General features: G+C 43.0%; 1 protein-coding gene across 1 annotated transcript in view; it reads right to left on the reverse strand.

Moving 5' to 3' along the window:
* Positions 1-15,511, reverse strand: part of ABTB1 (ankyrin repeat and BTB domain containing 1) — a 190,151-nt gene that overhangs the window by 50,554 nt on the left and 124,086 nt on the right. Inside the window, exon 11 of the mRNA XM_085624404.1 lies at positions 2,862-3,062. Within this exon, the coding sequence (XP_085480530.1) occupies positions 2,862-3,062 (201 nt within the window). The remainder of the gene's footprint in view (positions 1-2,861; positions 3,063-15,511) is intronic.

Here is a 15,511-nt window from a genome sequence, read left to right on the forward strand (position 1 = left end):
TCATCTGAAGATTTTGAGAGGGAAGTGGAGCCGTCATGGGAAATGGTTTGGTGACCTGGACTGTGACTTGGAATGGGAGCAGTACTTGGCGATGTACAGATTTGCTTCCTGGCGTCAAATCAGTTTTGAGTACATTAGGGAACATTAGCAAGCCATGATCGGAGGCCAGGGGCAAGAGGCACATCTTGCATGGGTCTGTTCTCTAGCAGGCAGTCTGGGTAGAATTTCAAACCCAGCTGAAAAGACTAAGTTGTGAGTGGAGTTCCGGACCCGTGTAGGAAAGAGTACAATGATGAGACCTGACGTCAATGTGCAGGCTGACACTTTTATGCAACTCTGCTCCATCACTTCTAGGTATGGAACCAAAGCAAAACCACAGGATGCCACCTACTGGCTCACAAGAGCAATGCTAAAAAAAATAAAGAAAAATAGGAGGGGGTAGGGAGGGTGTGTGTAAGTAATGTGAACTGACATTAATGTTAGCTGTGGATGGAACACCATAATGTATTTGTAATAAACACTTTGTAAGTCACTTAAAACAGTTAAAGTGGACTCATGGTTGTGAACTAAATCCAATAACCCACTGAAATCCACCAGTGGGATGTCAGGGTCGGCAGCAGGTTGACCACCTGCTGAGGGTTGAGCCGAAGAAACTCTTGGATACGGTACATGATCAAATAATCCAAAGAATTCACTGAGAAACAGAGCGAAGGGTAAAGTTATTGTTAGATTTGGTTATAAAGCACACACCAGATACAATGTTTATGCCCTCACAATATTTATATCAATAAATAACACCACCATAAATGATGATGTTATATGTAATCTCATCTGTAAGATAAATGATACCATTTGTATCTGCATCAGTTTCACTAAGGGTGAGGTCATGAGCATCACATTTGGTGTCCGAGTGATGGTCTGTATGGCTGTTGTGCGAGTTACGGACTGTTTTCCTAACCATACGTTGCAAATTTCAGTGTTTTTTTGGTCTTAATTTGTAACAATAACTGAACTTTAACTATGGTTTTTTAAGTGATTTTTCTTAAATACATTTTGAAAATATGTTTATATAAATATATAACCTGCACTTTTCCTCATTATTTAGACATGTAGGCATCGGTTTGCACTTTAGGTGGTTTAATGTAGCTTTGAGAAAGTGTTTTTTGGAATTACAGACTGTCTAACTTTTGGAAAATATTGCCTACGTAATGGTGTGAGCCACCGATATTGATGTGAAAGCAGACACATTAAAATGTTAGCAATTTGTGGAGTCGGCATAGCTACAGGATAGGAATCTTGTGGAACCTCCCAATTGAGGCCAATCGTTGTGAGTTGGACTTTCAGCTAAGAATATTCTAAATGATCTAGTTTAAAGGCGAGCGTTACAGCACGTCACTGCAGCGTGCCGTTGCACAGCAATGGTGTTATCTAGTACACGGAGGCCTTGATTGTGAGTGGGTTACTGGTTCTGAATTGCTGCGCACATTCCTGTTTGCCCCCAGGATGGAATTCTGAACTGGGTGGTAATCGAAGCACATGGAAATTACAGGGTTGGTTAAATACCTAACCCCTTGTTAGATTTCGGCAGGTCAAACAGGAGAAAACAAGAGAGTATTTAGCATAACACGTAGATATTGGTGCATTAAATACCAAAATATGCAGATATTTACACACAAAAAACAGAATGTGTGCATTGTATCACATCCAATGCATTCCGAACCCCACGTTGCCGGATTCTATCGGGTGTAATACATAGCAGCTACTTCTAAGACACACCCTGAACCAGGAATCGCAGCCTGAATGTTACTGACCATGATGGTTCGAGTACAATCGATATTATGAAATCGTATGGCCTACTATAAGAAGTAGGTAACTTAACATCAACAACTGACTGGACTGTCTCACTTTTGTGCTGTCATCTAAAACCAAATGTGAGGGCCTAGGACAAAACTGAATACAGGAAATCACAAGTTCTTTGTAGTGTCTTCATTATTTTTTACTGTCATGGAATGACACCGCGGACAAGATGGCCCGACTTCTTGGAGGGATAAGGGTTTTGCTAGGGTAGGAAATAAGGGCTTAAGTAGAATTTCCAAGCAGGCCCTCTTAGCAGGAGGTGACACGATTCCTTCTTTGAAACTGACACTCGGATATAGACCAAGAAATGTGTTAACTCAATTGTTTTGCTCATCAGCGGGTTATCTGCCTTAATGGATTTAATCATTTTAAGATTGTTTAGGCTGCAAACTTTATAGATATAAATGCTATTTATATAACCATACTTATCAATAAATTGAACAGAAAAGTATTGTCCTGGATCTGATTAGGAAAAATGGATCGGATTGTAAAATTGGCCACTTAAGGAGAACAAGGAACTAATGGTAGTGACAAGCAGATTAGTTTACATATATTAATGAGTTTACATGTATTAAAATAGTTTTCAACAGGGTTTGCTTAAGTTAAGAAGGGAAAAGAGCTGCTTGCACGAGAGACTTTAAGGGAGTAGGAAGAAGGGGCGGTGAATATGACAGTAGCAAAGTCTGCAAATAAAAATACACACAAAAAAAACGAAATTCATAATTTTGGGTACTCCAGTTTGAAAGACGGCCAACGTGAACAGCTTGGCTGCAGCAAACGTAGCATGATAGGCAAACAATGAGCAGTGTGTAATGGCTGAAAAAATGCAAAAAGGAGATACAACATTTGATAGATATATATATATATTTTTTTTTTTAATGCATGCACAATGGGATCTCAAGTAAAGTGGTCCACATGTGTAAAATCTGTGTGCCTATAAATTGTGGGTGACAGGCAAGATCCCTCTTGAATACTTATTTAATTGAGCCTCAACATTTCAGTACCTTCTCGATTATTTTTGCCATGTATTCGGTGCACTGGTCTTCCAGTCTGGTCAGCTGTAAGAGCTTTGCTACTTTCCAGATGTGGACAATGCTGTCTTCATCCAGCATTTGAGCCAGGGTCTTCCCGCACAGTCGTTTCAGACCAGGCAACAGGTACATGTCTGCCACGCATAGGACTTCGTAGACGTTCTCTGGAGAGAGCTGTGAACAGCAAGAAAGTATGAGAGGTAGGAAGCTTCCTGACAACACCATCACACAATTCTGCTCACACTAGAAACAAGCTTAGACTTGGCCTTACCTGATTACTATTAAGATCCATTTAAGGACATGCAGCCTCCAACGTTTCACAGTGTAGCCATAGCTTCTAAGCACTATAGTTTCAAAGGTGCTAATACTTTAGAGAATTATCAGTACAACAAAGAACAATTGCATGGCTCTATGTATTAACATTGTTTTCCAAAAAATCTTTAGGAAAAATTACTTTTCAAAAACATCTTTTTTTTCTATGTAGTAGATTTTTGGCCAAAACATCTTTTCATAAATTCCAGCCTTCCTTGAACATTATTTGTTAATTTTATTTTAGTATTAAATCGGTTTCTATTAACATATATATTTCTCTTAACACACATAGATCTATATATAGTGACTGAAAAAAATAAAGGTTAAAGGGACGGTTTAGTTGGATAAAAATGTCAGCTAAAACATCATGTTTTTAAAGTAACAAATCCACTGAAAATCTGAAATAACTAAAACTCGTGCCCTAGAGGAACTATAACTCGTGTCCTGCATGCACAGTGACATCAATGATATCATTTCAGATGTCATTAGGGATGGTATCAATGCAGTCCTTGACAGTGGCGACCGGCACAGGTCGGGGGTGGTGAGGCGGGGGTAAGAGGGCGTAAAAAAGAGGAAAAATAACGTACCTACTTGCAGCGTCTGTCATCCATCATATCTCCTGGCCGGAATGAAACAGGAAGCACCCAGGATTCCCTGAGCCAATCACAAAGCTGCAATGCAGCATTGTGATTGGTCTGAGCGCCGTGGGTTGGCGAGTGCTGCCAGGCCCTGCACCCAACCCCCCACGGGTGGGCTACGTCCTGCCACGCACTGCGTTTGTGACATTATAATGCAGGGGTGGTGCCTTTATACGGGCTGTGGGCTGGAACTACTAGCGGTGGAGCAATCTCTCTGAGAAATTCAATGGCGCCGCATTGCAGCGCACAGGATGCATCGCTATGAAAAAGGTCCGGATTCAGTCTTGGGCCACAGGAAATTCAAAAAGGTGAGGAATCTGCAGTAAGAGTGTCCATCATAACTATTATTACAGCGCCACACTCCAAGTACAGATGCAACTGCTTAGTGTCATTTAAATCTCACCTTTCCCTCATGTACAAACGTTTTGAGTCTATGGTTTCTTGTGACTTGCATTTACTGACCTGGAAAATTGTTTTTCTACTCATAAGATAACATCAGCAGCATATCCTGATGGTCCCAGACTTGCTGTGGGGGTGGAAATGCCTTGAACGCCACAGTGTCCAGGATAGCCCCAATGAAGGAAATCCTCTGCACAGGACTCAGGAGGGACTTTGCCTGGCTGATGGAGAGCCTTCTGGAAGCTAGGAGACTGGCCGTTGACCGGAGGTGGCCTGCATGTGACTGCAGTGAGCCGGCCTTGAGCAGCCGGTCATCGAGTAGAGGAGTACATGTATCCCCAATGTTGGAACGGTGCTCAATGACCGATGCCATCTCTCTTATGAAAACCCAAGGGTTGAGATGAGGTCGAAAAGAAGCGCCACAAATTGGAAATGTTCCAATCCCACCATGAACCACAGATAACTGTGGTACTGCATGACTGGTATATGAAAATACACATCATGGAAGTCCAAGGACACCGTCCAGTCTCCTGGACTCAGCGCAGGGAGAATTTGCACCAAAGGGAGAAGCAGTTTGACTTCCTGCATTAAAATGGACGTATGATCTGAAAAGTCTGTCCAGGTGTGGGGGGTATATAAGGAGTGGATCAAAGCAAAGGCAGGGTAGGCCCATCAGAACAATTTGTACATCCTATCGTCTGGCGTGATGGGTTTCCAGCAAGGGAAGGAATAACAGATTCTGTCCCCTACTTGCAGGCTATGGGTCTGAGAGGGCAATCACTGAGAAATGGGGGCCGCTGCAGCAGGGGACTAAGAAGTAGAAGATTTCTCACCTTGTTGGTTTTAACAGTTTCAACCACCCTTGCGACATCTGCCTCGGAAAGTGTTGGTGCTGCTGCACTTGCATGCCAGTATGCGAAGCCTCTTAAGTAGCATATACACTTTCGATATTGTTGGTGGTATTGGCGGGCTGGCAACAACAATCCCAGGGTTCATGCAGTGGTGCAACTAAATTTAAATTGCTGCCTTCTCTCCTACAGCTTAGAGTCATCAAAGAGCATGTCCATGAAGGACAAGTAGATGTCCCCAGAGAATCACGTTGCTCACACCCAAATCTACCGTCTAAGCACTACACCGGTGCTAATATAGTGCCAATAAAGTTGATTCTGCAAACAGTGATGTCATGGCCAGCTTGCAGCACATATTTCGCTGCATCCTAACCATTCTAAATTGTTTGGACAAGTGATGCACTCAGGTCCTCTAGGACGGTCATCCTGCGTTGAGTCCTTACAGTGATGCACTCAGGTCCTCTAGGACGGTCATCCTGCGTTGAGTCCTTACAGTGATGCACTCAGGTCCTCTAGGACGGTCATCCTGCGTGGAGTCCTTACAGTGATGCACTCAGGTCCTCTAGGACGGTCATCCTGCGTTGAGTCCTTGCAGTGATGCACTCAGGTCCTCTAGGGTGGTCATCCTGCGTTGAGTCCTTGCAGTGATGCACTCAGGTCCTCTAGGACGGTCATCCTGCGTTGAGTCCTTACAGTGATGCACTCAGGTCCTCTAGGACGGTCATCCTGCGTGGAGTCCTTACAGTGATGCACTCAGGTCCTCTAGGACGGTCATCCTGCGTTGAGTCCTTACAGTGATGCACTCAGGTCCTCTAGGACGGTCATCCTGCGTGGAGTCCTTACAGTGATGCACTCAGGTCCTCTAGGACGGTCATCCTGCGTGGAGTCCTTACAGTGATGCACGCAGGTCCTCTAGGACAGTCATCCTGCGTTGAGTCCTTACAGTGATGGAAGTCTGAAAGATCCAGGGGAAGTGCTTGGTCAGTGGGTAAGAGGTAAAGAGATTACAGATGTTTTTGTGTCAAGAACTTTACAGGTTGCTGGAACTAAATACAGCACTAGAGTGCTACAGGGATTGGCATGTATGTGGGCTGTCCAAAAATGTAAAACCTTTGTTTGGGGAATCACTTTTGATGTTTATATAATCATCAACGTTTAGTATATCTTTTAAGTGGTTTGGGAAACGCTTCAGCATGATTAGTCAGACTCATGTCCAAATTACAGGAGTACGACATGCATGTAAAATGCATACAGAATGGCAGAAACTTTCAAACAGATTGTCTTTCACATTTACCCGTGTCAGATTTAATGTTGTAAGAGTCAGATAAGGAAAATCATGAATGTGCTGAAGCTGTTATTGATGACATTTCTAAGAGAAAGAGTTCAATGTCAGTGAACTTGGTGTCTGCGTCATCACGAGTATTACAGGATGTTTTCAGATGAGAAGGTTGACCTCGCTGAAGAAACTGTTCCTAATAAGTTAAGGGGTTGTGCTCATATTTCTAAATGTCTTCTGAATTGTCATGTGAAAATGGGATATGCATTAGAAACACGTTCCTCATACCACCAAAGGATTTACGTGAAAGCTTTATGAAGATTTCTCATGAAAGGCATCTAGTTATTTCAGCTACATGCAAGAAGTTAAGACAATACTACTGGTGGCCTGCCATGGAGAGCCAAACTATAGCTGTAATTAATGTTTGTCACAATCTATTGTGTCAGACAAACACTGGAAAACGTCCCAAAACCCTTTACATTCTGTACCGTTCCCAGATTGTCCGAGGGACAAGGTGTCACTTGATTTTTCAGGGCCATTTCATCTTTTATCCTCAAATAAAAAGATATTATTAGTCTCGGTAGACTATTTCTCAAAATGGCTGTATTTTGCTTTTGTCAATTCATCTTCTACTAAAAATGTTATTTGTTTCCTCAAGAACGTTTTCAATCTAGAGGGTTCTCCAAGAGAGATTGTGACAGAAGATTGCACTCATTATATGTCTACTGAAATGCATAATTTCTTGGAATTGCATTACATTAAACATCTCCAAGATGCTCTTTACAGTCCTTCTGCCAATGGTCCGGTAGAGAGAGCAAATCATCTTTTGAAAGAAGGTATTCAAACTGCTTTGTCAGCTGGGTACGGTAGTAAGAGCTTTCTTAAAGGAGAAAGTTCAGGCACTCTGTCACATTCAACTACAGGTCGATCACCTTTTAGATCACTTAGGGGAAGGTATCCTAAGTCAAATCTTGTTCAAAGCTGGTTAAATTCGAATTGTAACTCGAATGCATTGTCACATGATGCTGTAAATGAGGTATAGAGTTGTTTACAAACAAAATAAACAAATACAAATCTGAAAGAAGAAGAAATATCAAAATAGTGGACATGGGGGTTGGAAATTTGGTTTTGATTAAACATTCTTTTAAGGTAAAGAAAGGCGAGTCAAGATTTTCTCTGCCAAAAAAAAGTGAGTAAAGGTTATGTGTTTTTACATGGCAAAAAGATGGTGGAGCAAAGTAATCTTGTTCCCATTTCTGCACTCCGGGCTGAATTTAATTGTCACACTTGTAACAATGGGGGGTGTTGGTAATTTGGAAAAGTCAGATTCTAAGCTGACTTCTGATGTCTAGGTCCAATGAAATTGCTGCATCCTCCAATCTCAATCAGGTGTCTAGGTCCAATGAAATAGCTGCATCCTCCAATCGCAATCAGGTGTCTAGGTCCAATGAAATAGCTGCATCCTCCAATCTCAATCAGGTGTCTAGGTCCAATGAAGTAGCTGCATCCTCCAATCTCAATCAGGTGTCTAGGTCCAATGAAGTAGCTGCATCCTCCAATCTCAATCAGGTGTCTAGGTCCAATGAAGTAGCTGCATCCTCCAATCTCAATCAATCCGGTGTCTAGGTCCAATGAAGTAGCTGCATCCTCCAATCTCAATCAGGTGTCTAGGTCCAATGAAGTAGCGGCATCCTCCAATCTCAATCAGGTGTCTAGGTCCAATGAAGTAGCTGCATCCTCCAATCTCAATCAGGTGTCTAGGTCCAAGGAAATAGCTGCATCCTCCAATCTCAATCAGGTGTCTAGGTCCAATGAAGTAGCTGCATCCTCCAATCTCAATCAGGTGTCTAGGTCCAATGAAGTAGCTGCATCCTCCCATCTCAATCAGGTGTCTAGGTCCAATGAAATAGCTGCATCCTCCAATCTCAATCAGGTGTCTAGGTCCAATGAAATAACTGCATGAATCCGCAAAACACAATCAGGTGCCTGTATCTGAGGATATGTCTCTGATTCAGAAAATGATGGTGTGATTGATACTCAGACTTTGCAACTTTATTGATTTGGAGCTACAACATCCTTCGCTTTCAGTTAAGCCAGAACTACCAATGTGGCTCGGTGGACGCAAATTTTCCCGACAAGTCCCGGTGCTTACCCCTCGTGTTTTGTGTTCAGAGCCCTCCTCCTCAGACCATTCAGGAGGAGGTGTGGGAAAGACATCTGCTGGCATGGGTTGAAGTGGCACTGCATTGGGTTTACTCTTGGCAGGTGACGAGCATCGTCAACAGGGCAGCTTTTACAGGAGAACTCTCACATTCCCCTGGCAGAGTCACAAACACTTTATTTTGTTTGAGGTACTTGTGCAGCTCGGTTGCTTTGAAAAGGACTGCTGCTTAGTGTTAATGACCGAAGAGAGGGAAACGGAGGGAGGATAAATGTACTTGCTGCTGCAGGATTCCAAGTCTTTCGAATTCAGAAGAGACAGAGCGGCCTTGCTTCAAGTCACCATCAAATATTAAAAGCAGATGCTGTCAGTCTTTATAAATAGAAGCAGGAGCCACAAAATAAGCCACCTGTTCAAAGACATTATTTCTTTCTTTTTTTAGCTTCCATTTGGATGCCCTTACATTATTAGGAGCTGGTTCAGTGAATCAACCCCCCTTTCAATCAAACTAAATTAGTTTTGGCAAAAATCCACGGTGAATAAATTATTTTCTCTTGTTTGCGCAGGCGAAGTCTGCCAGGCAGTATTGAGCAGAAAGGGGCATGGTAAGGTTTTGTTTATGCAGAATATATCTGTCAGACAGGGCTGAGCGCAGAGGCATTCCAGAGCTTTTTTTCAATCTGGACATCTTGCCCTGTGTTCTCATTCAACCATGGTGCCTTCTAGGCTCAGGTGAGTGGAAGTTCTTTTGTCCCAAGGGGTTAGTAGGGAAAGTGTAGACGATTTTTATGTAGTTGTGTTTCCCTGCATATTAACAACGTGTAAAATGTAGTTTTACATGTGCACACTGATATTGGGCAGATTTTGTTTTATTGGAATTTTCTATGGTAGTCAGAAGTGTATGTTCCTGACCTTTGTTAACAAGGCCTCAATTAGAACAAGGCCTCAATTAGAAATGGATTTCTATGTGTCTTCACTTGCCTCCCCCGCCCATCTCTCTTCTTGTTATTTCTGCAGGCAAACAGGATATGATTTGTTTCCACCGTCACGGATTATGCTGTTTTCACTAAACCTTCCCTGGCTCAGTCCCATACTGTAACTACATTTCAACGTCCTTCCGCTGCTTCACTGTGCCCCATTCATTCATTCAACACGCTGTTTGTTGTTCCTGTATCCAATTTGTTCTACCATCTTCAGATGGCATTAGCATAGAGGGGGCAAAATAATTATTTGTGTAATGGGATAGTGCTTAGTGGCCGAGGCAATATGACATTGAATTAAGTTGTGCTCTGATTTGCTGAAGAAATGGCACTTTTGCTCACACTACATTGATTTGGCAGGTCTGTAAATTTAATATGCACAAATATGTAGGAAAACCCTCGATCAGTAAAGACTTTCCTGAAGACCTAGATTCTGTATGGATGCTCTCCGTCTTTCTCTTGATTTTGCTGTTCATTTGAGACTTAGACTCATTTCTTACTTTGTCTTTCTCTGCATTTACCCTATCCACTGAGAGCCTTTATGGCATTGACTCTGTAACACCATATTAGGTATCGCCTAGGAAGCGCTTGCGCTGTCTCTTCGAGACATGCTGTATTCAGGTATGGACTTTAATCTCCGCCCATTTTTCGCCCATATTTTCAATTGGCTCCTGTTACTGTCCTTTGTAAATGGTGGCTTTTGATATGTCAATAGGCTTCGTAGTCCCTCCTAAGTACGTCTTTTTCTCCTGTTGTGGCCTCCCGTGACGAATGCCCTGGTTATATGCATTGTTACTCTACATGTTTTAATTATAGCCTGTGAGCACTATTTTCTTACATCACTTTCTTCTGCATGCTGTTGCAGGCAGCACACGCTCTCCCGCAACGCTTTTTTGTTTTTTAACCCGTGCGGAACACCTTAGCTGCAATAATAGCGGCCCCGCCTTTCTTTTCTTATTTGCGGCTCGCCAAACTCAGCTGCATGCCTTTTTATTATATTTTTTTTAAACTTTTGTTGCAATCGAGGCACGCCCCGCTTTAGCTTTAAACATCTTAAGCTAAAGCGCAACTGCCGCGTTTGCTTCATAAGTAAATAGATAGACAAAAATGTGCTGCACACCTATTTTTCCTTATTTCTTTACTTTTGCTACAATCGCGGCACCCGCGCTTTAGCTTTAAACATCTTAAGCTAAAGCGCGGGTGCCCCGATTGCTTCAAGAGTCAATACATAGGAAAAAATGCAGCTGAATGTCTATTTTTAAATTTCTTTACTTTTGTTACGATCGCGGCACCCACGCTTTAGCTTTAAACATCTTAAGCTAAAGCGCTGGTGGCACAATTGCTTCAAAAGTAAATAAATAGAAAAAAAAGCATTTGCAATGCAATAGGTCTCGCATTATTGAAAGTTTGAGCTCTTGGCGTTGCATTATTAGTAGAAACTTCAATAGCTCAAACTTTCAGTAATACGAGACCTATTGCATTGCAAATGCTAGTTTTTTAATTTTGTAATAAAACCTTGAGTAGTCAACTGATCTAGAACTCAGTTATTGACTTTCGGCAATTTATTTAATTAACTATTTTTTATTTTTGAGATGTCTGGGAGGTGCCTTAACTTGGGGACACACTGCCTCACGAAATTGACGTTTAATACCTCTCAGAGTCACCGAATTGTGGGCGATTTGGATTAAAGTAAATTTTGGGGTGTCTAAATCTTGGGGTTCTCCACGCCCACAAAAGCAAGCACACATGCAATGCCTCTTCAAAAACTCACTACCTACTGTGTTAGCCACATCTTTTATACAACAGAATGACAATTCACTAGTTAGTTTTACCATGGTTCTTCGATTAACAGGGCTCATGCTGTATATTCTAACTGAATGCATGAGATGTGGGGGCACATATATGCTGTCAATGTAGCTACAAAGCAATGGAGTGCTGTATAGTGGCCTGTTGAACATGGGTACAGAACGCTGGTTTCAAATGTCAGTACAGAGACGGTACAGAAAAGGGCCGCAGGAACAGTACACACGGGTTCAGGAGGGAGAGGATGTATGCGAGGTACTCCTAGCCGTCCCGCTTTCAACAAAATACAGCTTAAAAAAGATAACATGGGCCTAAATGTTGCATTCTGAGAGCAATGCAGGCTTTGCAAAACTTGAAAAATGGAAAATCAGTAAGGATCAAAATGTAATAAAGATAAAAGCCTGCTTAGGAGTGAGCTGGCAAGGCTCTCCGATGTTATTGCTCCTTTCCAGCCACCCTTGAGAAGTAGGACAATGATCACCTTGAAGCAAGCAGATAGGCTACCTCTGGTGAGCTGGATGGCCTCATCTGCTATCTTACCAGAAGAGCACAAGGCAGCGGTCACAGCGTCTGCCTCTCCCCACATTACCCAAGCAGGCTGCTGGAAAGTGATGGCCTACTGTGGTAAACAGGTCAGGGTATCATGAGAGTGAGTAGTGCAAAGCCCTGCTTCAAGATGTTTTATTTAACAGCACCACCTAACAGCAAACCAATGAGTTAAGCAGACTATACTTAGGTTGAGATTGGTGTAGGAAATAAATTAGAGGAGCATGGATCTAATGAGAGATGATCTCCTAGAAGGGAGTTTGTACGCTCAACAAAAGCGGAAAAGGCTTACAGGAAGTCTGAGGTGGAGAGAATAGTCTAAAAGGCTGCAGAGGAGGTCTTAGGAGCTGATAAAGCTAAGATGAAAACAAGCAGAAGCAAAGAGTGAATTGATTCCTCTTTTTCTTCCTGTTCATCTTCTTCTGAGCCATGTAGTACCTCATCTAAAGGAAAAGGTGTTAAAAGATAAGGAAGTGGAAGAAATTCAGGGGCATGTGAAGAATAATTTGGATTTTCCATTTGTTAAATCCAAAGATCAGACTATCTCTAATCGGTTTCCTCTATGCGACAAGCAATCTGAGCCGGCTCTCCCTTTGCCTGCAGAGATGATATTCCTGATTTTACAAGAGTGAACACACCTGAACCACCTGACCATTTCTAGATTCATGCAGAAGTATTATCTCATTGAAGATGAAGATTTAGTTGTGCCTGCTACTGTCAAGGTGGATGCAACATTTGCAACAGGAAAGATGTAAGTAGGTCTGGAGACTCCTCATTCCGATATTGTGGACAAAAGGACAGAAGCAGCGCTCAAGAAGACATAGCCTTAAGGAAAATGCTACTTACCAGTATGCATCTGTTCTTGGCATGTAGAGCTGCAGGTCCACACACTTAGCATTAGATCGCCATCTGGTGTTGGGCTCGGATGCTTGCACCTTGTTGTTGTCTTGGAAGAAGTCTTTGGAGTCTCCTCCCTTGGACGATAGTGCGCATGGGCATCGACTCCATCCTCAGATTGTTTTTCGCCATGATGGGAAATGATGGAGTTAGTAGAAAAGAAAAGGATGTCCATGTGTATATATCTAAATAGGACAGTACTGGAACAGATACAGGTCCCGGGGAGGCGGGTGGGCGTGTGTGCATCTGCAGCTCTACATGCCAAGAACAAGTGCATACTGGTAAGTAGCATTTTCCGTTCGAGGCATATGAGCTGCAGATCACACACTTAGCATAGACTGTACAGCAGTGTCTCCCCTAGCGGTGGTCACCTGTATCGGTCGCAGTAGTTTGAAAGAGTGTTTTAAGAACAGCTTGACCTACAGAAGCTTGTTGTTTGGCCTGCACGTCAACACAATAGTGTTTAGTGAAGGTGTGTGTTGTAGACCATGTGGCTGCCTTACAAATGTCTTCTAGGGGAATGTTCCCTAAGAATGCCATGGAAGCCCCTAGTTTGCGTGTTGAATGCGCTCTAGGGGGATTTGTTAATGTGCGTTTAGCCCTTTGGTAGCATATTTGGATACATTTAACAACTCACCTTGCAATCCCAGCTTTGGAGATGTGATTACCCTTATGAGGTGGAGAGAAAGCTACAAACAATTGTTTTGTCTTTCGAAAGGATTTAGTCCTGTCAATGTAATAAAGTATAGCTCTTTTGACGTCTAGCGTGTGAAGAGCTCTCTCTGCTACGGAGTCTGGATTTAGAAAAAATACAGGCAACTCCACTGATTGGTTAAAATGGAATGCAGAGATGACTTTAGGAAGGAATTTTGGATTTGTTCTGAGAACCTCCTTGTTACGATGTATTTGTAAGAAAGGTTCTTGTATGGTTAAAGCCTGGATCTCACTAACTCTTTTGAGAAAGGTGATTGCAATAAGGAAAGCTACTTTCCAAGTGAGGAATTGAAGTTCACATTTATGGAGAGGTTCAAATGGGGGTCCCATGAGCCTAGTGAGTACAATGTTGAGATTCCACACCGGAGAGGGTGGTCTGGGAGGAATGATTCTTTTAAGGCCCTCCATGAAGGCTTTCATTGCTGGGACCCTAAAAAGTGTCAAGTGTTGTCTGTTTTGTAAGTAAGTGGCAAGTGCTGCTAGATGTAGACGTATGGATGAGTATGCTAAATTACATCTTTGCAAATGTAGTAAGTAGCATATGATGTTCTGGATGGACGCATCCAGTGGATCAATATTATTGTTAGTGCAGTAAATGGCAAATCTCTTCCATTTTGCCGCATAGCAGGCTCTAGTGGTAGGGCGCCTGGCTCCTTTAATGATGTTCATACAGTCTGGTGGAAGGTTAAGGTAACCGAACTCTAGGACTTCAGGAGCCAGATTGCCAGATTCAGTTGAGTTGGATTGGGGTGCCTTATCTCTCCATGGTTCTGCGTTAGTAGTGATGAGAAGAGGCGCAGTTTTTGGTGTGGGACTAGTGAGAGTTCCAACAGTGTTGAGAACCACGGTTGGCGTGCCCACGTGGGAGCCACTAGATCATTTTGAGAGACTGTTGGCGGAGCTTGCGTACCACTAGTGGAATCAGAGGGAGTGGCGGAAAAGCATACGCAAATCTGCCTGACAAGTGCATCCATATCGCATTGGCCTTGGATAGCGGGTGTGGAAACCTGGCGGCGAAGGTTGGGCATTTTGCGTTTTCGTGTGTGGCAAACAGATCTATGTCTGGTTGGCCCCACATTTGGAAGAATGGTAGAAGAACTTGCGGATGTAGCTCCCATTAGTGAATTTGTTGTGTCTGTCGACTCAACAGATCCGCAATCGGATTGTGAACTCCTGGAAGGTGTTCTGCAAGCAGGTATATGTTTTGTGGGATGGACCATCTCCAAATGTTCTGTGCGAGCTGGGACAGCTGCAGAGAATGTGTGCCTCCTTGTTTTTGTATAAAATACATGGCTGTCATGTTGTCCGTTCGGATCAGGACAACTTTGTTTTGTGCATGGAGTTGGAATGATTTGAGTGCTAGGAATATTGCTAGTAGTTCCAGATGATTGATATGGAGCCCTTTCTGTTGAGTGGTCCATTTGCCTTGAGTTGTGTGATTGAGGAGATGGGCTCCCCATCCTGAGAGTGATGCGTCTGTTGTTAGAACTATCTGTGGAACAGGCTCTAGGAACGGCCGCCCCTTGGATAAGTTCGTAGTGTTCCACCATTGCAGAGAGCGATGTGCGTGGCTGTCTACCAACACCAGATCTGTAAGTTGTCCTTGAGCCTGATTCCACTGATGTGCTAGACATTCCTGTAAGGGACGCATCTTAAGTCTTGCATAAGGTACAATAAATATGCAAGATGCCATCATGCCTATGAGTTGCATGAACACTCTGGCTGGGAGAGAGTGTTGGGTTTGAAATTTGGTAATGAGAGCTAATATACTGGCTATCCTGGCTGGACTGGGATACGCTAGAGCTGTGGAAGTGTTTATTGTGGCCCCTAGATATTGGTGTACCTGAGAGGGCTGGAGATGTGACTTGGTGTAGTTGATTGTGAATCCCAAGTTGTGCAGTGTTTGGACGGTTTGATGAGTGTGTTGAACACACTGGTTAAATCACTTGGCTTTTATTAGCCAGTCATCCAGATAGGGGAAGACATGGATTTGTTGTCTCCTTAAGTGTGCTGCTACTACTGCAAGGCACTTGGTAAATACTCTGGGTG

Source organism: Triturus cristatus, chromosome 9, assembly GCF_964204655.1.
Source record: "Triturus cristatus chromosome 9, aTriCri1.1, whole genome shotgun sequence".
In the NCBI taxonomy this organism is placed as follows: Eukaryota; Metazoa; Chordata; class Amphibia; order Caudata; family Salamandridae; genus Triturus; species Triturus cristatus.